At 38.9% G+C, this 26,849-nt stretch overlaps 1 protein-coding gene across 1 annotated transcript in view; it reads left to right on the forward strand.

Moving 5' to 3' along the window:
- The first annotated feature begins 7,349 nt into the window (after positions 1 to 7,349).
- LOC113431536 (zinc metalloproteinase-disintegrin-like MTP9) overlaps positions 7,350 to 26,849 on the forward strand; it is a 51,758-nt gene continuing 32,258 nt past the window's right edge. The window contains exons 1-10 of the mRNA XM_087969936.1: positions 7,350 to 7,568; positions 9,536 to 9,627; positions 10,080 to 10,156; positions 13,750 to 13,828; positions 14,300 to 14,376; positions 15,739 to 15,934; positions 17,438 to 17,500; positions 18,181 to 18,252; positions 23,011 to 23,239; positions 26,147 to 26,303. Of these exons, the coding sequence (XP_087826062.1) occupies positions 7,424 to 7,568; positions 9,536 to 9,627; positions 10,080 to 10,156; positions 13,750 to 13,828; positions 14,300 to 14,376; positions 15,739 to 15,934; positions 17,438 to 17,500; positions 18,181 to 18,252; positions 23,011 to 23,239; positions 26,147 to 26,303 (1,187 nt within the window). The 5' untranslated portion in view covers positions 7,350 to 7,423. The remainder of the gene's footprint in view (positions 7,569 to 9,535; positions 9,628 to 10,079; positions 10,157 to 13,749; positions 13,829 to 14,299; positions 14,377 to 15,738; positions 15,935 to 17,437; positions 17,501 to 18,180; positions 18,253 to 23,010; positions 23,240 to 26,146; positions 26,304 to 26,849) is intronic.

Here is a 26,849-nt window from a genome sequence, read left to right on the forward strand (position 1 = left end):
CTTAAGTAAATACATTGACATGGATTCAGTTTTTCCCACAATAACATCATTTTTCAGAGGCTGCAAGTCAGCTCATTGAGTTTCCCAATTAGCAACCAGCATTAAATGCTAGCAATATTGAAAGATAGTGCTAGATGGTTCAAAAAGTGTCTCTTACTCACAAAATACAATCAAAACCAACTTGTGGCATTTAAGACAGAGGTGGTATTCACCTAATCGGGCAAACCAGTAGCAAGAATTTGGCATGGGTCACCGAACCGGTAGCATCATCTGGCTGGCCGCACCCCTGACCCGGTCACCCGGTTTCCGCTCACTCGCTTGCCCTGCCTGCCCAATGCTCATTCGCCCCAGTTTAAAGGAGGACTGCTCCTCTGCCCTAACCATGCATTTTCAAACAGCCACTTGAAAACACATGCACTGTGGGCGGAGCAGTGGTCCGTTAACCTGCAAAACTGCTCCAAGGCTGGATTCTTCATGGACACTAGAAGTATCACTTCCCCTTGTGAGTAAAGTGCCTGGAGTGAGAGGGAATGAAGGCTGGGGGAGGGGGGGAAATCCACTCATGCAGAAGTTTGCAGGAGCTGCAAATGCATGTCCATTAACCCACAAAACTTCTCCAATACTGGATTCGTTTCCCCTTGTGAGTAAAGTGCCTGGAGTGAGAGGGAATGAAGGCGGGGAGGGGGGCGGAATCCACCCATGGAGAAATTTGAAGGAGCTGCAAATGCATGTCCGTTCACTTGCAAAACTGCTCCAAGGCTGGATTTTTTTTTATTTTTTAAGACAAACATATACAGACAAAAGCATAAAAACATAAAACCATCTTTCAATTATATACATACAATGTGTCAGTAGGTTACAAATCTTTTGTGCTAACCTTGCATAGTCCTTACTCACAAGTTATAAAGGTTCTCAAATTGTCAATCTAACAAATGCTTATATATCTATCAGTTATTAATCATTCATTTGACTAAACTATTATTCCATCATTTCATATGAGATATTCTATTCAGAAAAATATCCACCATCCTAAGAAACCCTAAAGACAAAATAGAGTTAGAAAACCAAGGAGTATACGAAATCCCTTACACCGCCTGACCCACCACATACATCGGACAAACTAACAGAAGAATAAGTGCACGCATTGAAGAACATAAGAACTCAATCAAAAAAGAAGAACCGACCTCTTCCCTTGTCCAACACCTCAAACCCACAGGACATGAGATTGACTTTAAAAATACCAGAACTATCGCCAAAACCGAACACTTCAACAACAGAATAATCAGAGAAGCCATAGAGATAGATAAACGCCCACACAGCATGAATAAACGAGATAACACCTCCCGCCTACCAGCCATTTGGAAACCCATCCTCACGAACAGATGAGTACCTAACATGAAGAATGACACCAGACCCACACCCACGAGGGCCACACAAGATGCTACCACCACACTTCCACGTAGAAAGCAGACTCACGCCCACACAGAAAATGAGACACGACCACGGACCAGAAGCCGCACTGCAGCTGCATGACTACCCGCTTCAAACCCCTCCGAGCCATACATGAAGCGAACTGACACCACCATGAAGATGCGGCACGACCATGAACCCGAAGCCAAACAGCAGGATCACAGCTCACCAGCTCAAATCCCCCAGCAACTAAGACTAACCTGAGCACAACCAAGCCCCCACCTGAACAGAACACACCTCCAGCCAATCAGAACACGGCCAACGCCCCACCAATCAGAACACAGCCAAACCCCCAACCAATGAGAACACACCTCCACTCAATCAGAACACAGCCAAGCCCCCACCCAATCAAGTCACACCCCCACTAGCAGTTAAAAGGAAGAAGCAGCTGCAAGCTCACATTACTCTGAGAAGCACAGAGCAGAAGACACAAGCCTGAAGATGATGAATGAGACTTCATCGAAACATTGCCTAGATACTTCCAATCTTACGTGGGAGAAAACCCAAATAACCAAAGATCCCCATATATATATATGTATATATATATATATATATATATATATATATATATGTATATATATGTATGTATGTATGTATGTATGTATGTATGTATGTATGTATGTATAACCATTGGATGACTGTATTCATATTTTATTTATTTATAATAAAATCTAGAATATCTCATATGAAATGATGGAATAATAGTTTAGTCAAATGAATGATTAATAACTGATAGATATATAAGCATTTGTTAGATTGACAATTTGAGAACCTTTATAACTTGTGAGTAAGGACTATGCAAGGTTAGCACAAAAGATTTATAACCTACTGACACACTGTATGTATATAATTGAAAGATGGTTTTATGTTTTTATGCTTTTGTCTGTATATGTTTGTCTTAAAAAATAAAAAAGAATCCAGCCTTAGAGCAGTTTTGCAAGTGAACGGACATGCATTTGCAGCTCCTTCAAATTTCTCCATGGGTGGATTCCACCCCCCTCCCCGCCTTCATTCCCTCTCACTCCAGGCACTTTACTCACAAGGGGAAACGAATCCAGTATTGGAGAAGTTTTGTGGGTTAATGGACATGCATTTGCAGCTCCTGCAAACTTCTGCATGAGTGGATTTCCCCCCCTCCCCCAGCCTTCATTCCCTCTCACTCCAGGCACTTTACTCACAAGGGGAAGTGATACTTCTAGTGTCCATGAAGAATCCAGCCTTGGAGCAGTTTTGCAGGTTAACGGACCACTGCTCCGCCCACAGTGCATGTGTTTTCAAGTGGCTGTTTGAAAATGCATGGTTAGGGCAGAGGAGCAGTCCTCCTTTAAACTGGGGCGAATGAGCATTGGGCAGGCAGGGCAAGCGAGTGAGCGGAAACCGGGTGACCGGGTCAGGGGTGCGGCCAGCCAGATGTTGCTACCGGTTCGGTGACCCATGCCAAATTCTTGCTACTGGTTTGCCCGATTAGGTGAATACCACCTCTGTCTTAAATGCCACAAGTTGGTTTTTATTGTATTTTGTGAGTAAGAGACACTTTTTGAACCATCTAGCAATATCTTTCAATATTGCTAGCATTTAATGCTGGTTGCTAATTGGGAAACTCAATGAGCTGACTTGCAGCCTCTGAAAAATGATGTTATTGTGGGAAAAACTGAATCCATATCAATGTATTTACTTAAGGGATCCCTGACTTCACTACAGAGGGGAAACCCTCTATGCCATAATAGATTTCTCACTTTGTAGAGAACTCAAGGGCTTTTGTTTTCTCTTCACATAATTTCTTAACAAGCACGTCCATTTTCTAAAACAAGAGATTTATATGTTGATACAAGTGTCAGCTGCAGTAATATGTATTCAAAATGAGAACAATTAATCAGTGGAATGGCAGTGGACACGACCACGGACCAGAAGCTGCACTGCAGCTGCATGACTACCCGCTTCAAACCCCTTCGAGCCAAAAATGAAGCGAACTGACACCCACCATGAAGATGCGGCACGACCACAAACCCGAAGCCAAACAGCAGGATCACAGCTCACCAGCTCAAATCCCCCAGCAACTAAGACTAACCTGAGCACAACCAAGCCCCCACCTGAATAGAACACACCCCCACCCAATCAGAACACAGCCAAGCCCCCAACCAATCAAGTCACATCCCCACTAGCAGTTAAAACGAAGAAGCAGCTGCAAGCTCACATCACTCTGAGAAGCACAGAGCAGAAGACACAAGCCTGAAGATGATGAATGAGACTTCATCGAAACGTTGCCTAGGTACTTCCAATCTTATGCGGGAGAAAACCCGAATAACCAAAGATAGATAGATAGATAGATAGATAGATAGATAGATAGATAGATAGATAATAAAAGTTTTATATAAATTTTCACAAAACATACAAATACAAATATCATGTATTTGTACAGCGTGGCCCCGGGTTATCACTTCTCCATACAGACATAAACTCAATACATATTTATCTTATACATTCTAATCCATATCTTATAACTATTTTCGCAATTTTTTCAGTAACTTTCCCTTTTTTTTCTTCCTATAGCCTTATTTTAAATTATCTCATTCCTTTCTTAATTCAATTACATATCTTTTTCTAATTTTTAAAATCTTTCTAATCAATGTTTTTATACTTTCATCTGTCCTGTTTACAATTTCATATTATCTTTTCACATAAAACAAATTTTCCCCTGTAATTACTAGACTGAAGTGTAACACCTTTGTATCTTTTTTCAAATCTTATTTAAAAATTTAAGTTACATCTTTACAGTTATAACATTCATTTTCTAACCTCTATTTTATAACACATAACTATTTTCAATTGAATTCTGATTGGTACATTCCCTTAAAATACACACTAAATTCTTAAAAGAAAAAAGTATATATGTATATATATCTGTGTATATATGTATAACAATAGTAAATGGAATAATTATTCTATTCAAGTACAGCTCTGACATTAATATTAATAACAATCTTTTACATTTCTATTTCTTTTAACAAACATTACCTAGTAATATCAGTTGTCTTTCGCTTTAACCATCTATATTTCATATTTTACTTATTACTGTCCTTAAATAAAAAACCAAACAATAGTTATTAACAGTAGTCAATAAAGTTATTATTCTTATTCAAGTTCACTTGTCAACTGATAAAAATCTTCCATGTTTCTTTTCAGTTTTTTTTAAACGTTCTTTTCAAATCATTGAGAGTCTTATTTTCTTTACAAATATTCCACTACACATCAATAGATTTTTTTTCTATCACTTTAATCATCTAACATATTTTCTAACTATTTCTAATATAACAATACTATCCCAAGCACCCTTGCAGAATCCTCTTCTTAAGTTAAATTTTAACCATTGTCTCTGTGTCTTTTAACTAGGTTTATACCCTTAATTCTTGTACATTTTTCCTGTACCTCTATATCTTGTTTCTGCCTTTTGTAGCTTCTTTTCCTTTCCCTCTTCCCTCTCTTCTTCTCCCTCCCCTTTTTATTCCCTTTTATATCTGATTCTCCCTTCTGTGATCCTCCCTTCTGCTTCTTCCTGATATTATGATTACTATTCAAATTACTCTTTTTTGTTGTTGTTGCTTTAGTACTTAAGTTTTTAACTCCCTTTCCCCCCTTTCCCTTTTTTACCCCGCTTAAAATTGCTTGGTCATTAAAGATGGCTTCTTCGTTGTCCTGCCCTTCTTGTTCTGCCAGCGTTTCTTGTTGTTTTTCATAGTTCAAGATCTCCATTTCTAAAAATTGAAATACGAAGCCAAAAGATCCTCTTCCGTCTCGTGCTTCTTCTTTTTGTTCTTTAAGTCTCATTTTTAACTCTTCAAGGACTGATGCCATTTTTTAAAAAAATTAAACAACCCCCAATTGATTTCATTTTATTTCATTAGGATCCTCCATCCAACGTTCCAGGGATCATCCAATAATCCAAAACTGTTTCTTGCTTCTTTTCTCACTTTCTCTTTCCAGGGCTTTGTTATCGTATAACAAAGTTTCAGCTACAATGTATCTTTTGCAAGCCTTGTTAAAATTCCACTATCAATTTGTTTTAAGTTCCAGGTGGTCTCCTCCGTTTTCCAGATTCCACCCTCTTTTTTCCTTTTTCCCTCCGCTGCTTTCTTTCTTTTTTTTTAAATAAAGTTTTTAAATTATCCAAGAATCTTTAACCCTTTGACACTTTATTTTCAGCTACAAATAGCCCATTAATGTCAAAGTGGATTAGTATCAATTTCTTATTTGAATCTCTTCTTCTTAATGTTCCAAGTCAGTTAAAACTGTTGATGTTAGAGGAAAAAAAGCCAATTCCATTTCCTTTCCTTTTCTCTTTCTCAGTTTAAAATCTTTTTTAGGAATAGTATTAGTCTTTAAAATTCAGGTTCCAGGTACCTTAAATAGATGTTCTCCATTCAACCTGGTCAGTCAAACTTTCTCCTTTAAACTTCCTCCTGCACAATCTTGTCCGGTCGGGTTCTTCTTTGAGGTGGCCATTTCTGACCACCGCTGCAACCACCTTTGGGAAATAGAGTAATGGCCAGCCGAGGAGGAGAGATGCGGCTCTACTCAACCCCGCTGATGGCTCCCCCTTCTCCATCACCTCTACGGGATGGCTTCAGGCCCGAATCCGGGCGGCTCGGAGTGCTCCAGCAGCGAAGACGGATCAAAACCGCGAACGATCACGATTTTGGTCCGTCACCAAAGAAGCCCAAACCGGAAGTCCCCTGCAAGGCTGGATTCTTCATGGACACTAGAAGTATCGCTTGTGAGTAAAGTGCCTGGAGTGAGAGGGTATGAAGGCTGATAGGGGTGGGTGGGTGTGAGAGAGAGAAGGAAGGAAGGAAGGAAGGAAGGAAGGAAGGAAGGAAGGAAGGAAGGAAGGAAGGAAGGAAGGAAAGAAGGAAGAAAGAAAGAAAGAAAGAAAGAAAGAAAGAAAGAAAGAAAGAAAGAAAGAAAGAAAGAAAGAAAGAGAAAGAAAAGAAGAAGAGAAAAGAAAGAAAGAAAGAAAGAAAGAAAGAAAGAAAGAAAGAAAGAAAGAAAGAAAGAAAGAAAGAAAGAAAAAGAAAGAAAGAAAGTGTGTGTGTGTGTGTGTGTGTGTGTGTGTGTGTGTGTGTGTGGTGTGAGAGAGAGAGAAAGGAAGGGAGAGAAAGACAGAAAGAGACAAAGAAAGAGAAAGAAAGGAAAAGAAATAGGAAGAGAGAGAGAGAGAAAACTGTGCTATTATTTTTAATTGTTCTATTATTTATCATGTGTTAATATTTTACACTGTCCCTACACCTAGAGTGATTCTACTGCCTTTCTTTTGCCCAGAGCTACCACATATTTTTCAGGGTTTACATGCATTCAATATCTATAGTCCAGAGCATAAATACATGTGTGTTTAACAGAGTTGAAAGGGACTTTGGAGGTCTTCTAGTCCAACCCCCTGCTCAGGCAGGAAAACTGAGGATGCCAAACTCTGAGTAGAGGTCCTGGGAAAGGTGTCAGAATAACAGAATAACACTTAGAAGGGACGTTGGGGGGAACCCTATACCGTTTCAGAGAAATGGCTGTGCAGTCTTTTAAATATTTCCAGTAATTGAGCACCCAGAACTTCTGGGCACAAGCATTAAATGCTACCAATATTGAAAAGAAGCTAGATTGTTGAAAAAGTGCTCACAAAATACGATAAAAACCAACTCGTGGCATTTAAGATCCCATGCCCAAGAGACCCCAAACATGTGAGCCAAATGAGGCAATGCTGTGAGCATTTAATCCTCTCCATTTGGCTTTTGCTTTCAGGGATGCTTTCAAAGAAGCTTTCCAGATGTCATTATTGCAGTGACAAGGACTAAGCCAGTTGGAAAACTGCCCTCCAGTAATATAGTTGGAAAACTGCCCTCCAGTAATATTGTTACAACTTAGAATTTGGGCAAATCCTTTAGCAAACACCTTTGCATGTAAGGGCATGAATGGAGCTGAAGGACTCACTACTTGCTTCTCACGGTCAACAGGAGAAGAATTCAGGTTGGCTTGGAACCAGTCCAATCCACGCTCCAAAATGATCCAAGCTCTCTTGGTAACTATATGCTTCACGGTTTTTCCATATCAAGGTAAGATGTTTTCTTTGGTTTCAATGTTCAGACTCTTTCTTGGTAAAAGTCTATGGCACCCAACAAATTTCTATGGTTTTTCTTTGGATGCTTAACCAAAATTTGTTCCATTTCCATTTCTACAGACTTAGCAAAAGAGTGCTTTGCTCTCAAAGCTCACATTTGTTCGAAAGTTACGTAGATTGGGGGGAGGGAGTATTTTTGCTTAAATTTTGTCAAGCCACAAACAGATCCTAAGAAAGAAAAGTCATAATATCCTCAGAAGAAAAGCATGTTCAATTTGGAGAGAAGATTTTCCAATAATGTGAGTTTAAAAAAGGATTAGAAGACTGAAGAGCACAGAGAGATAGGGTTTGTGGCAAGAACATTTCAGGAAGCAAAATGTTAAAGAAAAATAAAGAGCTTTCAGTTCTAATTTTATTTCAATAGGTCAATTAGACATCCTGTAATTAAGCTAGCATAATATTCAGCCAAACAAAAGCTATGTTATTGTTGTTAAAGAGAGCCTTCAAAATGTACACAAGTTAATATGATACCTTTTACATGCCAGTTGATTAGTCTGTGGCTCTTCCTCCTGTCTCCAAAGTCATTCCCCCATATCATTACAAATAATAATGCTCAACTGATTCAGATGGTTGCCCAAATACAGGAGAGGGTCAGAAGCTCACTGGGATAGCCTGGGTTTTTTTAAAGCAAGGAATGATGGGGATGTCCTTATCAGGAGGTAACTTTCAAAATTAGAATAATAATTTATAGAGAACAATATAGTAAAGAAGAAGGGAAATTGCTGATTTTCTGTGCTCAAAGCAAGGGAGCAATAATAACCTTCATTTCCAGGAGATGGAGTTGAACCCCTCCCTGTTTCTGGGAGCATCAGGTACAAATGGATAGGTACATGGATAAGTAGATATATCCTTCTGCCTGAGGCTTCCTTTGGAAGATGCCCATCAGTCTCAGAAGACAGATTTCCAAGGCCAAATGCTACTTATGCTTAGAATTCAGCCTCTCCCTCCCCCTCTCCTTCTCCCTCCATCCCTCCCTCCCTCTCTCTTTCCCTCCCTGTCTCTCTCCTTCCTCTCCCTCTTAAACATATCCAGTACTTTGACCCCCTCTTCTTTGTGACAACCCCTCAAGTACTAGAATACTGCTATCATCACCCCTAATTCTTCTTTTCTTCAGACTAGCCAAACCCAAATCCTGCAGCCATTCTTCACAGGTTTTAATGTAAAATTTTGCTTTTCTTCACATTGAAATTCATTTTGTTGGATAGGGCCCATTAATCTGTTAACAAATGTTGGTCTCAGTTGTGATCGTACATCAGGGAGTACTGTAGGTGTTGGACTACCACATTTACAAAGTATGTTAAGGAACAAATAGCAGGTGAGTGACCATTGAATGTGCACATACTGTAGTCATACTAAATTCTTCAACTTTTGTCTAATTCTGAAATCACTGAATTTGATTGTATACATGTTATTTTTGAAAGTGAAAGAACGGAATCAACCAAACCAAATACAACATGTATTCGGATGGCAATAAAATAGCAGTTCAACTGGAATGAATTCCTAATAAGCTGCATTTGCATAACAAGCTAACTTTGCCTAGCTTTTTCACTATGGATATACTAAACCATAATGTAATATGGTTTACTGAATTTTGTGAATCAAACTATTGTGATTTATAGGGTCTCATGTTATCCTTATACTTGCACTTTCTTTTTTCAAGCTCCAAAATCTTTCTTTTCCAGCTGCCCAAAGCAATGTCTCTAGATAATCTCCCAGCTCTCAAACATCCTTCTGCAAATTGCATACCCAGAGAAAATCTTGATTTCAGTGCTGTGTTCCACTAGAAAAAGATTCCGTTCTTCATTGATAACTGAATAACAAATTGAGTTGTGGGTGTGAGAATGGTAGAATAACATCCCAAAGTCAACCAAAGTTTTCTTATTTTTCTTCCCCCTTACGAAGGGAGCTCTATCATCCTGGAATCTGGGAATGTTAATGATTATGAAGTAGTGTATCCAAAAAAAGTGCCTGGAGTTCAGAATCCTCAGCCAGAGGTAAGAAAAAGATCTCAGCAAAAGACTTCTTGCCAGCCAACATAAATTTTTGATTCACTTTGCTGCCATCTAATGATTATCTGGATTTTTTTTCATTGAAATCTATGTGCCCCATTCATTCATTCATTCAACAAATTTATATAGTCACCTAATTCGCATAAAATTGAGGAGACTCCTGGCAACATAGAACAGAATTTCCTAATATTAATAGGTTACTACTAATGTTCAAAAGATGCTCAGTTGGAGAATGAGATCTTGAACTTGTGCTAGAAAGTTTAATTCAATTTAAATTTTTATAGTGCTGTTCAAGCACCAGATGAAATATTCTAAATCTAATAAATACTTTTTCTATAGCTCTCCATTTGACACAGGTGTAGAGTTGTTAAAAGGGTACACATTTTATTTGCCTATTTTTTTAAAAACAAACAAACTCTGAACTCTTTGCATTTCAGACCAAGTATGAAGATACAATGCAATATGAATTTCAAGTGAATGGAGAGCCAGTGGTCCTTCAATTAGAAAGAAATAAGTATGTTATCTCCAAAGTTCTCTTAACTTAATTAGAACGATATGGAAAATGTATATTCTTGGACGTAATCCAAGAGAAATAATAATTGTATTGCTTTGTTTGGGAAACTAAAAGTAAATTAAATTTTACACTATAGGAAAAATCGATATAGTTGGTGAACACATTAATCAGGTTTTACCCCTGAACTGAGAATTGTTTATTTCAGCTTTCTATGGTTCATTGCTGTACTATATCAATTTAGATAAAGTTGAACCATTCAAGGCTCATAACCTTCTATCCCTTGAATTACCTAGATTAGTTATGAAATATTATAGTTTTTAAAACGATGCCTTATGCTGCTTCAAAGATATCCTATTGATCTGAATAATATTACCTAAGAAATCTATATAGTCAATCAACTTACATCAGAATTTACATATTGAAGCATGAAAGGCATGAAATATCATGCCCTATTAAGGCATGAAAGACCTAAGTAAGCCCAGATTTCACTACACTTTTTTTCAAAGAATGCCATCTGAATCTACTTGGTGGTGTTCTATTTGAATTATAAATCAAGATATTAATAAAGATATTGTGCAAATATAAGCCACCTGGCTTATATTCGCATAATAACTAACCATTGAAAGAAGTTTTTGGTCTTTCATTGACTCATCTAGCCAGGCCTTTTAAAAAGATTGGCAGCTTTGTTTCACTACAGGAAACAAAAATGGAACAAAATTATTTTTCAGCAGAAAAGAATAACATAGTTGGAAGGGACCTTGAAGGTCTTCTAGTCCAACCCCCTGCTCAAGCAGGAGACTGTACCATTCCATAGCTATCCAATCATTCCTTAAAAACCTCCAGTGACGGAATACCCACAACTTCTGAAGGCAAGCCATTGCACCAATTAATTGTTCCCATTGTCAGGAAATTGCTCTTAATTGTAAGTTGGATTTCTCATATGTAAACTACTAATACCACTAAAAGAAAGTATGCCATTTTCATTATCCCCTAACCTGTAAATGCCGCATCACCTTTGAAAATGGCTGTGTGCTTTAGAAATCCTAGTGTCCTTTTTAGTTTTGTTTAAATATGAAGGCTATCCAGGATTTCAAGGGCAGCATCTGATCACGTTTTGGGATGGAAGCCAAGCAGGGCTAGAGGTGGAAGACTAGCAAAGAATATCTAGATTGGAAAAATAGAAGGAAATGCGAAAGCACATAGATGTGACACTAGGAGTGGAAAGTGAATCCATATATTAGTTTAAAACTTCAAGACAGATGCTTCTGTGTGAAGAGTCAAGGCATCCATTTCTTTGAGGTTGCTTCATTTTACTTTAAGCAGGGATGGAATTCTACCAGTTCGGACTGGTTCTATAGAACCGGTTGTTATGGTTCCCAATAGTTCAGATAACCAGTAAAGCGGCCCCCAGGCTGGCCCCACCCCTCTCCGCCCTCTTCTCCGCTCCCTGCCCAGTCAGTTCCTGTTGCACACGTGCAACATCGTGCGCATGCGTGACATGCCTGCAGCCTGCTTTTGCCCGCCAGGCCAGCCATTGTTGCCTGCTTTTCGCTGCGGCAGAGCAAAAAGCTTACAAGTCCCCCCATTCGGGAATCAGTTGAATCCTGTTTCTCTCTGCTGCCTAGAAGTCATTTCCAAAGGGAGAGGGACTTTCAAGGTTTTTGCTCTGCCAGGAGACGCTCTCCCAGCAAGAGCAGGTGAGAAAAAAAGCCCAGAGCCGACATGAGCCTCTCTTCTGATCTGCCTGCTCACAGGTAAGCCTGCGAGTTGTGCTAACCCTTCCCCCACTGTCCCTGAGGCTCCCCTACCCTCACCCAGCCTATCTAGCTACCCCGCAACATCCCCGGGCTTGGCTGGCTTCCCCTCCAGTGCAGCCCCATCCCACTGGCTGGCTAAGCCACCACGCAGCATTCTCCCAACTCTCCCTACCATGTGGCAGTGCTGCCGCCCATAAGCAGCTCTGTCACCACAGCGTCTCTGCCGCCTCTGCCCGCTTCTCTCAGGGGCAAAATGGGAGGCAGCCAGTCCGCCACCTCTGCTGCCTGCGGAGATGCTTTTGAGGGCTGGGGAGGTGGGGAGTGCTCACGCTTTAAAGCAGCATGCTTTAAAGCATACAGCTGTTGCTGCACACTTAAAGCAGCAGGGCCATGAGCACACACACACAAACACACCTGCCGCAGCTGTCACAAACACACACACACACACACCTACCTGGTCTGGGACAAACTGTGATCAGGTGAGCTCCAGTCAGCAGTGGGTGGCGAAAAGGAAGAAAGGGGGGAGGAGGTGGTGGCGTGCAGCTGCAATGGGACCTTGAGCACCCCCCACCCCAGCTGTTGCTGCTCAACTTGGAGATGCTTTTATGGAGGGCTGGAGCAGGCTTTAAGGCTGGCAGGCTGAGGGCCATCAGCACCCTGTAGCGCAGCTTCCGCCTCCTGGCTTGAAGGGAGCCCCGCCCAGCCCTCTGTCTCCAAGTGGCCGCAGTGCGCTGGGGGGGTCAAGTGCCCCCCGCTTGAAGTGGCAGGCAGGGTCCCATCACTTTAAAGCAAAGGCAGGCTTTAAAGCAGCATGCACACTTTAAGAATGCTGCTTTAAAGCCTGCCTCCTGCTTTAAGTGTGAGCACCTGCTGCCCCAGCCCTCCGAAATCATCTCCAAGTGGAGCAGTGATAGCTGGGGTGGGGGGTGCTCAAAGTCCCATTGCAGGGTCCCATTGCAAGGTCCCATCACATTTAAAGCAACAGGGAGGCTTTAAAGCAGCATGCACACTTTAAGAATACTGCTTTAAAGCCTGCCTCCTGCTTTAAGTGTGAGCACCTGCTGCCCCAGCCTCAAAAACTCAAGTAGCTGGAGGCTGGTTGCCGCCCATTGCAGGCCCATTGCAGTTCCCCACATTTAAAGCAACAGGCAGGCTTTAAAGCAGCATGCACACTTTAAGAATACTGCTTTAAAGCCTGCCTGTCACTTTAAGCATGAGCACCCACTGCCCCAGCCTACCAAAAACAGATCAAGTAGCTCTGGGGAGGTCAGTTGTAAATTAGAACACTTGCTAAGCAACTGGCCATTAAGCGAGGACCCCTTATATTTGGTTTGCCAGTCACCTGGCCACATCCACCCCAGTCACATGACTGCCTAGCCACACCCAGTCAGCAAGCCATGTCCACCCAATCACATGACCACCAAGCCACACCCACAAATTAGGTCACGTCCACAGAACCAGTTAAGAAATTTGAATCCCACCCCTGCTCTTAAGTAAATAGAACTATACTGCTCTCCTTTATACACCAAGCAGTTTCATCAGACTGTTGCATAGACCAGAAGAATAAAAAGAAGAGGCAATACAGAATGTTTTCTCCTGGTCAATCATACCACCTCTGAGATTTGATGAAGAGAATTGCACAGCTTTCTTGGTGCAAATCTCTTTACTCAGGTGAATCTAGTATGGGCTTCACTCCTCTTAAATAGCATCCTCATGAAATACCTGCCCCTTTCCTTTGATACCAAACAATATGCCTAAAATACAGTAGTTGTAGACTTACTATAAAATTATCTCTGTCCTACTTAATTTCTGACATAGATATTCTCTTCTTTGCAGAGGACTTTTTTCAGAAGATTACACTGAAACTCATTATGCCCCTGATGGCAGAGAAATTACAACAAGCCCTCCGGTTCAGGTAGGTTCAATATCCAGATTATCTTACTTTTAGGAAATAAATTGAGAGGAATATTTGAGCACAATATTCCACATAGGCATGTTCCAGACCAGGCTACTCAAATAAGAATGACTGTATATGTATAAAATATCTTATACTGAAATATTCATATAAGGATATATGGATTGTTAAACCCAGTTGGTTTTATTCATTGAATTAGTAGGGAAAGATTTCAATCAACCAGTGCTTTCCTACTGGTTAGAAGCAAATATTTTGGGGAGTGAGTTTCACAAATAGATTTATTATGAGAATATCAGGTTTATACGATCTACCTTTTCATTTTCTGTCCTCCTCAATAAAAATATTCTCAACTAGTTTCTGTCTTACTCATTATTTTATTGATGTTGTGGAATACATTGGAACTGTACTTATGCTCATCAAATCACACTACAAACAAGCTTTAACCAGTGTAACCCTCTTGCCCGCATACAGGATCACTGCTATTATCATGGCTACATTCAGAATGAAGCTGATTCAAGTGCAGTCATCAGTGCATGCGACGGCTTGAAGTAAGATAGTCTCTTATCTTTTATTGATTTTATTAAGAATAAAATACTGCTCTTGGAGTTGTCATAACTCCAACTTAAAATGGAGTTTTTCATGAAAATTAGTTGGGTGTGACTTCTGCAGAATTTAGAAAGACTTTGGTTGAAACATGAGCTGCTGCCAGCTAGTAGAGACACTAGGGAGCTAAATCAAGGTCTGTCTAAAGGAGCTTCCAAGCCCATGCCTCCTTTGTATATAGCAGACTTTTCAGTTCTACCCAGAAACACTTTCTTGAGTCACTCTGCACACCTTCTCCAACCAGAAGGTCCTTATCATTAGTCAGGTTCAATGTTCTCCCAATAGCTGCTATTGAAGGAAGACACTAAAAGATGCCCTTTGTGCAGAGACTGTGTCCATGCAGCGGGGGAATACATTAAATGGTGGACAGAACAGAATAACAAAAGAATAATAAGGGAACAACAGAATGATAGAAAAACAGAATTGGAAGGGACCTTGGAGGTCTTCTAGTCCAACCTCCTGCTCAAGTGGTTGTCAATCTCTTTTTGAAAACCAGGGGTGATGGAACACGCACAATGTCAGAATGTATATCTTTCCACTGGTTAATTGTTCCAACTGTCAAGAAATTTTTTCTTAATTCTAGGTTGCTTCTTTCCTAAATTAGTTTCCATCCATTGTTTCTTGTCCTGCCTTCAGGTGCTTTGGAGAATAGAATGTCTCCCTCTTAGCCCCTTAAATATAGGAAAACTGTTATCATGTCACTCTTAATCCTTCTCTTCCTTACACTAGATGTACCTGGTTCCTGCAACCACTCACCATGTGTTTTAGCTTCCAGCTCCTTGTTATTCTGCATTGTTATTCTACATTGTTATTCATATTATTCTACATTGCCCTCTCTAAGAAGATTCTTGCCAAGAATTCTTATTTCCATTCTTTATTAAATATCCTGGTCATCCTGACTCCTATCTCAAACTGCTATCATATGAATCTGATTTTATTTCCTTGACCACAGCCAAATACTGTGCTATAGTTTCTACAGTACATTGTATATGTAATGTGTAATAGATAGATAGATAGATAGATAGATAGATAGATAGATAGATAGATAGATGATAGACAGACAGACAGAGAAAGTGACAGACAGATAGAAAGAAAATAACAATTTCAGTGAGTTTTAGGGAGGGATTAAAAAAACAGGGAATGTTGACTTGGTTAATTAAAAATGGCTCTCAAAGCTTAGTTGTTTCCTTGCAGACATTTCACTACCCAACTAGGTAACATCATCAGTGCAGATCATCCCTGAACTAACAATAATTTCTTCTATTGGTTATCCATCTCTGACCACCCTTTTCTACATTCTTTTACAGAGGACATTTCATGCATCGAGGGGAGACATACTTTATTGAGCCCTTGAAGCTTTCCGACAGTGAATCCCATGCAATCTACAAAGATGAAAATGTAGAAAAAGAGGATGAGATCCCCAAAATCTGTGGGGTAACCCATACTACTTCGGAGTCAGATGAGCCCATCGAAAAGATCTCTCAATTAACTAATACTCCTGAAGTAAATCTTATATTAAACTCTCAGATATATAACATGGTTCAAGAACAGGGATTCATTAACTTGTTTCTAAAATGCAAAGTAAACAAGAAATTCTTTGGCGGGGGAGGGTAATTAGATAGAATTCATAAGGGAAGAGCCCCCATTTCCAAAGTCTTTATCCTCAGCAAGATGTGGTTATATACATTATGTTTAATTGGTCCTTAATTGGTCCTTTATCTCAAATGTTCTATTCTCAATGTCTGCTCATGGTCACTTTATTCAAACTAGATCTTGTGCAGCAGAGTTAAGAAACTGGCTGTCAGAGAGCAAGGAGAGAAATTGCACTCTAGAATTGGCAATTTGGCCTTGTAGTTCTGTATGCTGAAAAAACATGAATACACTTTCCTTGGGAAAGCAAGTAATACACCCTCGCACATGCAGATCTTAGCGTAAGTGTACTTCCTGAGTAATTTGGCAATTCTAGTGGTGAAACCTAACAGTGGAATGCAGGAGGGAAGGGCTCTTTCTCAGAGAAATAAGAGGCAGATCAGTAATGAGTCCTTGGATTGCTGAAAGAAGCCCAGAAAGGATCCTCTCTAAAATTTTCAGAGGATATATTCAATGGTTAAACAGAGTTTACTTTAGTCTGGCAAGATTCCTGTCTATAGGAGAGCAGCAGTAAAGAACCTACTCTGACCATGTTGTTCTTGTTCCTAAGACGTCTGAAACAATACTTCAGTAATCATTTTTAAATTACATCAAAGGAAAGATATAAATTTTTGACCATTTATGGTGAGTTCAGGGGGTCAAAATGTCTGATTGCCTCCCCTTATCTTGTCTTTGATGTATGGTGTGTTATCATTGCAGGCAAGGTCTAAATGGTTCTATAGCATGACCACATCACTATGTTTCTATGTGATTGGTTGAAATCCTTGGTTTGAGAAAGGGAAGGAAAAGTGAGAAGGTCATTTGGCAGGCTGAAAAATAGGTCAAAGAAAGCAATTTCTTCACATGCTTGTTTTTATTCCTATTAAATTCTGTTCAGAGCTAGGTATTCATATATAAATTTATCTTTAAATGTCGGCATCATAAATTCCAAAAACAGATTAATTGGAAACATGTGCCACACCATATTAATACAAAGAAAGTGATTTATGTCACGACAAACTTTTTTTTAAAGGTGACAACTTTTGTTTCTGCTTGACAATCCATTGCATAATGTACTTTTTCCTCCAAAGTGTATCAGCACATTCTCTAACTCAGAGTTCCCCAACCTTTCCAGCTTTGCAGACTGGCGGGGTGGGGGGGATGGCTCAGGGTGAGCAGTGGGGTCACGTGTGCACGCAACTCCATTTGTGCAACCATGCACCCACTTGTGCAAATAGAGCATGCCCATCCATGCTTTCTCACTGGCCATGCAAGTGGAACATGCACCAGGGAGTATAACAAGCCGTTTTCTGATTATTCTTGTTGGCTGCTGGGAGCAACAAGTCTAAACAGCCTTTTGTTTATTGTTCTGTTTAGCAAGACAGGTACTTGCAGGTCAAAAAATACATTGAGTTTTTCGTGGTTGTAGACAACGTAATGGTAAGTAACTGGATATAATTCGATTTTTTTCTGTGTTGATTTCTGCCTTTTTTAATGTAGGCATTTTTGAAGACATAAACAAACATCCTAACTGGATTTCTCTTAAAATGTGCTTTATCATAAATTTTGATATATATTTTTGTTATTGGACCCAACCAATATTTACAAAGTTAAAGAGAGATTTGTAAATATACTCTAATTTGCACATTTGTTCTTCCTGGATTCCATCTAAATTTATTTTTATCCCACAATGGTTAAACAGTTCTATAGATTTCTTTGAAACATTCCTGCACTAGTTGTTTATCCAAGTTGACAACACATGAAGAATAAGATATCTAGTGGAGAATGCTTATCTCACACTTCTCTGAACATAGATATATGGCATCAATTAGGAAAGCACCTCAGTAGGCTGACCAAAATTTTCTCCAACCAGGAGGAGAGCCCATCTATGCTGCTGAAAAGTTAATAATCTGAATATATTAAAGGCACAAATGCAGATTAAAAACCAGCACAAAAGAATTATTTGGACTGCTTAGATAAAAATATTACTTTTGTCTGAATCAGCAAATTCAATGATCCTTTATGTCCTGATATGATCCTGATATGTTCGTTGTCTCCCTCCTTCACTTCCTTCTTCCTATAATTATGATCTCATCTTAACATGTTTGTCTTTTCTATAGTACAGGAATTACAACAGCACAAAACATGCTATAAAAAGAAAAGTATATGAAATAGTCAACCATTTAAACATGGTAAGAGAATATGGCAAAAATTATTTCACTTGTCAGATTTAAACTTTTCTCAGCCCCATCCCAGATTTTCACTGTGTTGACACAACACACATAAAGGTAAAGGGAGCTAGGAGATGGACTTTTGTAAGAATGCTAACTTTTGTGGCTTCAGGGGAGGCAAAAGTGGGTCATTTGGTCAGCTGGTCATCCAGCATGTAAGGCCACCCTTGAAAATGGGTTAATTCAGTAACTAGGTTAGTAAGCCTCTGTTCAGAGTTTTGCAGTGTAAATTCTGCGCCAGAAAAATAAACACAGATGGCTGATGCTTCATTTAACGTCTTTCTAAATATATTAAGTAAATTGTACAATACCAGTTGTAGATTTCTCCAACATGGAGCAAACTCAAACAGAAGTAAACATGTTACAAGTGCAGAGCAGAACAGCAACTCAACTTCAGCAGACAAGCAAGCAGGTTAGTTTCTCTTTCACTTTAGAGCTGAGCACAGAACAGAGATAAACCAAGCTCAGATTCTCTCTTTAAGTTTCAGCCCTCAATTCAGCTCTCGTTGGCTGACCTAAGCTCTATTCCAGTTCATGGATATACTCCGACACTCCTCCCTTCATAACTGGAATAGACATAAAGTCAATTACCTTTAATATTCTTCAGATATCTGTATTTGGAGAGCCACATTCACAGTTCCCTTCATACCTGAGGGATACCTGAGAATTCCTTTTTTTACCTATCCAACGCAATTGCGTTGATCCCCACCTTTTAACTTGTTCAATTTTAGATAATACTAATAGTTCTTTGTAGTTCCTTGGCTCATACCATACATTACACACTTTAACTTTACCAGCAAAATACTTGTCAGGTGGAATCCCCTTATTCCATCGCTTTGACCTGCATGGCGCTGACTGCTCCTGTGTGTCAACCCTCTCTTGCTTCTCCTCCCCAGACATTGAAGTGAGTTACTGTCACTAAGTGACTTAGCATCACTAAGTGGATCACCATTACTAAGTGAATCATTGCACAAATTTGCATCAATTCTGTTCCAATTTTGCTCTGCAAAACTCGCAGACCTTGAAAATACTATTCTTTTCCTCCCATCACTAAAGTGATAACTCTTTGAGCTTGGCTCATAGCCTGCAAACCTGAGCTTTCTAGCCTTTGGTTGCCCCTTTCTTCTAATTGCTTGTGGAATATGTATCCACACATTGCTTCCAAACACCCTTAAATGTGCTAGAGATGGTTTTCTCCCATATAGCACTGCATATGGAATATCATTAATAGAGGAACTCTACAGCCTATTAACTAAATAATTAGCAGTCAATATGACTTCACCCTAATATGATCTGCTTAGGCCAGAATCCTCTAGCAGTGAGTCCTTCATGGTTTGCAAGACTCCGTTCTGTCTCTCAGCAACACCATTCTCAGTTGCTGTGTATCCTTATTTGTGTGTCTGTGTTTTATTCCTAACTGTGTCAACCACTGCTGAAAACTTGTTGCCATGAATTCTGAACCTCTGTCAGTTTGCAGCTGACATAACTGTTGTTTATACCTTCTTTCTACAAAACTTACACATTGCTTAAATGTCTGTAGCACCTCTGTTTTACTCTTTAATAAAAAGCAGAACCCAAACCTGCTATAGTCATCTACAATGACCAGCACATACTTAGCTCCTCCCAAACTGGCTTGCATTGGGCCCACCACATCTTCATGTACCAGCTCTAGAGCTCTTGTTGTCTGCCTTGTGCTACTCTTGCTTACTGGGAATGCCTTGGACTTTGATGTTTTGCATACTGCACAATCCAAATATGCCTTACATCCCTTTACATGCAGTCTTTCTGCATACTGGTCCATCTTTTGAACAACTTTGAAGCTGGCATGACCAAGCTTTCTGTGCAAAAGATCAACACATGAATCATGTTTTGCAACATTGCCAAACGTTTGTGCACATTGAACTTTTTGTCCCTCTAACATATAAAGGTTATCATGCTTTATGCCCTTTGCACATACAATCCCATTTTTCTTTATAAGACACTGCCCATTTAGAGATGTCTAGAGACACTCAGCAAATTATGTTCCATTTCTGGCATATATAAAGCATTATTAAACCTTGTTTCCAAAGATGGAATTTGCACACTGCCTCTTCCAATGACTTTAGCTTTCTTGCCATTTGCCAAGGATACTGTGTCTCCTGCAGCTGCATCCATCCTGTAAAACAATTTAGCATTATTAATAATCGTTTGGCTAGCCCCACTGTTGATAAGCCATTTGTCAGCATTCCAGGGAACATCCATTCCTGTCAGTAACTCCAAGACAAGCATAATCTCAAAGTACTTTTATTAGAATAGCACCTGGCACATCTGTGGAATTCTGAATCTAAAAGTTTCCTGGCTTCCCCACAATGTCCCAATCTGCAAACCATCTCTTTTTTACTCATCATCACATCACATGAACCAATCCCAAAGTAAGTTCCAATTCACTGTGCGCCACACTCTTTAACCTTGAACTATCAAAAGAATTATATTTTGTCTACTAAGAGCTACTCAATTAACATCAACCCCACCCCCACTTTCTCCAGCTGGGTGGCAGCAATGAATCATGATTCCATAGCTGACATCATTGATCTCTCCTGCAAGAGTTGACTTTTGCTATTGCAATTTGTCCATCAACTTGTCATTCTTGCAAACTGCTTCTTCTGTCTTGCGGACAGTCCCTTTGCAAACAGTCTTTCTTTAAATGAGTTGTTTGTCCACAAATGAAGCATCGTCTCTGTTGTAGGGCTTTCTGTTTAGCTGTAATCTGATATACCCTGCTGTTTTTCTCTTCTCTGGAGACAGCCAGTCTGTGGACTTTTCCATTCTGCTCCTTGGACCCCTCCCCATGGATTTGTCTCCTGTCTAATTAAACAAGCTTTAAGGGCTTCAAAATGCAGCGCCTGCTCCGGTTTGCATTCAAACACAGCAGAAAGAATGTCCCAAGTTTCATCTAGGCTGTTCAAAACTAGCAGTACTTTTCTGAGATTCAGGAATCCTCATCACACACTGCTCCAAATCCACAAAGTTTGCATATGAACAAAATGCTCTTCCACTGAATCTCCTGGCTGCAAACAAGCTCTATATAACTTTCTTGGTAACTGTACGGTGTTGCATGCTGATACACTCACATGAACACTCCTCAATTTATCCCAGACTTCCTTTACAGTCTTTAAATCAGCCACATTGAAAAACTGATCATCTTCCAATCTTAAGATGATATAATAATCCAATGCTCTATCATGCAGCTTCTGATCTGTAGCATTCAATGGTGCCTGGGGTGGATTTTCAACAATATTCCAAAGCATTTGAGCCTTTAGGAAACATTCCATTTTTACAGCCCAAATAATATAGTTCTTCTGACCCAAACGGGGTAGGGAGCTCTCTTTAATTTTTTCAGCCATCCTGCAAAGCCTTGTTTCTTACTTTTAAAACAGGCAGTTTCTCAGCTTTAATTACAATTCAGTCTTTTTCTGGGCCCATAACCTGTTCAGAGTTTTGCAGCGTAAATTCTGTGCCAGAAAAAATAAACACAGATGGCTGATGCTTCATTTAATGTCTTTGTAAACATGTTAAGTAAATTGTAAAATACCAGTTGTAGATTTTTCCAACATGGAGCAAACTCAAACAGAAGTAAACATGTTACAAGTGCAAAGCAGAACAGCAACTCAACTTCAGCAGACAAGCAAGCAAGTTAGTTTCACTTTAGAGCTGAGCACAGAACAAATTCTCTCTTTAAGTTTCAGCCCTCAATTCAGCTCTCACTGGCTGACCTTGTTACTAAGCTCTATTTCAGTTCATGAATATACTCTGACAGCCTCTTATGTGAATACAGCCACAGTGTTGGGAGAATGCCAATCCAAAAGTGTTGCAAGAATTCAATCAGAACTATATATGTAGTTGGACCCAAGAGCTGTTAAGGTAACATCTCAATATATAGGCAGTTCTGAGTAAGATGGTTTTTTTGCAAAGTCAGGATATTCAGGTCTGATAAGTTCAAAATTTCCATTTATCTGGGCAACCCTTTGGATATTGCTCCAAGGGCTCCTATTTCTATTGGTACAACCACTGGTATTATTGATTTATTCCTCCACAATCACTCAACCTTAGTATTTTGTTATTTTTTTCTTGTTGTTTCTCTTCAATTCGTGCATCACCTGGTATTGCAATATCAATTAATCATATTATTACTGTTATTACTGTTATTACTATTATCATCATCATCATCATCATCATCATCATTATATTATCTTTTATTCATTAAACATGAAAGTCAGTCAACTGAACATTTAAAAATGTATCACAAATATTATTGACTGGATCTAATGGTTGATATGGGTTGCTGCCAGTATCCTAGGTATCAACCAAGTATTATTGTTGTTGTTGTTGTTGTTGTTGTTCTCCTTCTCCTCCTTCTCCTCCTTCTTCTTCCTCCTCCTCCTCCTCCTCCCCAATATATAGAGTCCTTAGTGCTGTCTGAGCTTGGTGGTTTCCTTGCAGACATTTCATTATCTGACTAAACAACTTACTTGAGTAAGCAAAGCAGCAAACTCAGAGAGCAGCAAGGAGTCCACAATTGAGTCTAGAGCACCAGAGAGTTCTCTTCTATTGATGCCTAGATCTATTTTTTTCGCCTGCCCATAGAAGCCAATGCCAGTTTCTTTTTAATCTTGGTCTTCTCAAAGTTCTCAGGGTTTACTTGCATTTGAGGTTCTAATTGCTGTCATGTCCACCTCACAGATATACAGACCTTTGAATTTTCTCATTGCACTGATTGGCCTAGAAATTTGGTCCAACCGAGATAAGATTAACATTGAACCAGATGTGGATGTCACTTTGAAATCATTTGGAAAATGGAGAGAAACAGTTTTACTGCCACGCAAAAGGAATGATAATGCTCAGTTACTTACGTACGTCTCATTGTGGGGAAAAGGAGTGGGGCTATCTGGGAGTGGAGGATTATGGGAAGGTTAGTGCTGTGTACTTTAAACCATATGTGAACTATATCTCTGGGTCAAAGTCAGTCACTTCTTTTTTTGTAGATGAGGGATGGAGTTGAGAGGTCATTGAATGATTGCAGGTCAAAAACTCAGCTTGATTTCATTTCATCTAGATTTAAAATTGAAACTCAAATGATTATCCTGCTATGCTTTGGCTGTACTTACACATTCATTTTTTATTTGATTAGGTAATGGTTCGGTTCCCATTCTGCATCAGTTAAATGAATGCTGGCATTACACAACAGATAACCAAGAATAAACTAAAATCATAAAATACCCACCCAATCTATTTAGCAATAGCACAGCTGAAGAGCCAACTTTGTTCAAAGATGCTTTCATAGTCACATGGCCAGCATTATTAAATGCCAAAAGCACAAAGAATGCTATTACCTTCCCACCGAAATGGTGCCTATTTATCAACTTATGTTTTTGTGCTTCTGAACTGCTAGGCTGGCAGGAGCTGGAACAAATAATGGGAGCTCAGTGTGTCAGGCAGTACTTAGGTCTCTAACTGTCCACTTTCCAGTCAACAAGCCCAGTATCTTAACTGCTTAGTTCTGCACCCCATCAGCCTATGTATTCTCATGCAATTTAATGAGTGGGAAATTGATACATTTATTGTCTTATATCTATAAGACATTGGACAAATAACAATTGTGTTGTGAGCAATCCTACAGGATACATGCATAACAAGTTGGTCTTGTGAAATATATTAGGGGCTAGATGTAGGGCAGATCTAAGTGCAAGGGAGAATATTAAAATAAACAAAAACAAATTCCATTTTATTTTTGCCAGAGATGTTGATTTGACTTGTCTCCCAGTCTCCTTTTCCAATCCCATCTAGTCTTTAATAACTGCACAACTAAATTGATAGACAAAATCTATTAAATAAATATGTATTTGGGATTTTCATGGTTAATGGAATTTAAATTCACCTTATGGGCTGGATTCAGACAATATGCTAATCCCTCTCCCCAACCTAATTCACCAGCCAAATCACCATATCGTGAAAATGCATCTTGAATATGTTTAATACAGGTCTGCTTAGTTAAATGGCTTCTGAAACTAGAACCTAAAATAAATTCTTTTTTAAAAAAACTTTATTAAACCTTTATTAAATACATAGAAAATATATTATTCAACAACAGCAATTTGTAGTGCTTATCTTATAACAATAATTTGTGCATTATTTACAGGTATTAATTTGTGCGCAATTACATTCTTACTTTATTACTTATATTTGATAGCTACCTATTTATTTATTTATCTAAAATAAATTCTAACATCCTGAAAACTGATAGTAACTGAGGAATGGGTTTGCAAAAAGCCATGGAGAGATATATATGCCCTAAGACTACATAATGTGCTTTCTTCTATAAATTTTATCCCCCTCTCCTTCTTTCTTATAGGGGCAAAGTGTCTTCTTATTTTTGATCCATGTCATTTTCATCCATATTTATTTGTGGATTTGACATCTCTAGGTCCTGCCTCAATTGATGGCACTTTGGCACAATGTATTCTAGACATGTTGTAGATCGAACTTCTTGTATGCAATGAGCTATATATCAGAAGTTGACAACATATTACAATGTTTCTTGATTAGGAGGAGTCAAACTGTGCTCTAATTGGCAAATGAGCAGGTCAAATCATATTACAATACTCCCAAATAATACTCCTGAACAGTATTCTTAGCAATCCTAATGACAAACATGAATCACCCTTTTTTTCTTCCAAGAAATTTAGGATCTAGATTGCATATGATTGAATTAATGTGCATTGAGAAAATGAGAGAATGCTAAATCTACTTCAAAAGAAAAAAAAACTCCAATATTTTAAGATCCTGCAAGAAAACCATATTAGTTAAAATGATGCTATGCATTTATTGAGAAACGGTAAACTTAGTTTATTATTCACATAGAAAAAATGGAGAGACACAGCAATAAAAAAACTTATACGACAAAACTCATAAAGTTTTGTTTCTTAATAAGCAGAATTAGGATGTGGATAATATAAAGTAATCCTAAGCCTCTTTGCTTAAAAAGGCCATTTTTTATTCAGAAAGAACATTCATTCTTAAGTTTGTTTAGGACTTCAGCCTTCAATATTCTGAAAATGCTAACTTGTACAAACACCACTGAATATTTTTGAACTGAAGTTGCCTGTAAGTTTTAATAACTATTTATTTATTTATTTATTCATTCAGTTATTCATTCATTCATTTATTTATTTATTTAGTCAAGCTATTATTAGATAACAGGTATAAGTATAAACATGGTTATGAATACATGAAATGGATACAAATAAGAAAAAAAGAAACAATAGGACAGGGACAGTAAACACATTGGTGCGCTTATGCACACCCCCTACAGAACTCTTAGGAAAGGGATGAGGTCAATAGTAGAAAGTCTATGGTTAAAGTTTTTGGGGTTTGGGGAAGAAACCACAGAGTCAGGTAGAGTATTCCAAAAAATTGACCACTCTGTTGCTGAAGTTGTATTTTCTGCAATCAAGTTTGGTGCAGTTTACTTTGAGTTTGTATCTATTGTGTGCTCTTGTATTGTTGTGATTGAAGCTGAAGAATTCATTGAGAGGGAGGACATTACAATGTATAATTTTATGTACTATACTTAGATCGGACTAAATAAATGCAGATAGCAAATGGATGCATAGGTTTTGATCTTCTCCTGTGCTTTAGCTTCCGGACTTCAAAGTTTTCTTCTGGATGTATTTGTATATGTTCTGGGGTCTTGGTGGACATACATAGAGGAATTCTGAGATGGTATCCTCAACTCAACATTTATCAGTTAGTCACCAACTTTAGCCACTTAGTGTTAATAATAATTGGATTCACTTTCAGTTTCTTGACAGACTAACAGTAAACAAAGTATTCTCTTTTTTTCAGGTTTATAGCAGAAGAACAAGTATAATGGCATCTGAAATGGCCCATGAGTTGGGTCATAATCTGGGCATTAATCATGACAGCGCTTCCTGTAATTGCAATGCTGGACCATGCATTATGTCTGCGATAATAAGGTAAGGATTGAGGAACACTTTTAATGCCTTTCCAATTAAGTTATTTTTAACTATTTGCAACTAATTGTAAAACATACTAAGAACTTACAAAAATGAAATAGGGAGTTACAAAAAGGAGGGTTTGGATCATTTGTGTGTCACTTTACCATGTTGTAGTTAAAATGTGTTATATTTTAAAAGGTAGAACTGCTCTCAACAATTGTATAGCCATCATTCATTAGCTCCCTCCAAAACACAAGAGTTTAAAGGAATAGAGTAGGAAGCATAGCCCAAGAAACCAAATATGAATATCTGTGATGGATAAAAGAGGAAAGCAGGTTAGACGTTAAAGACATCCCTAAAATGGGAAGCAGAATGGGGGAGGGGATTATTCTGAACCATGCAACAGCAGGAAGAAGAAGATAGATTAGTGTCCGTGGGGTTTTCCTGCCTCGCCCCTTGCAACATAGAAGATACGTTACGTCTCTGCCATATATTGCAGTCTTCTGAAATCAACCGGTAGCAATGTACAAGTAGTCACTGACTTGCAAGCATTTGTTTAGCAAC

The sequence above is a fragment of the Notechis scutatus genome, chromosome 7 (assembly GCF_049901735.1).
Source record: "Notechis scutatus isolate UNSWTSFEM ecotype Mainland chromosome 7, rNotScu1.2, whole genome shotgun sequence".
Classification (NCBI taxonomy): domain Eukaryota; kingdom Metazoa; phylum Chordata; class Lepidosauria; order Squamata; family Elapidae; genus Notechis; species Notechis scutatus.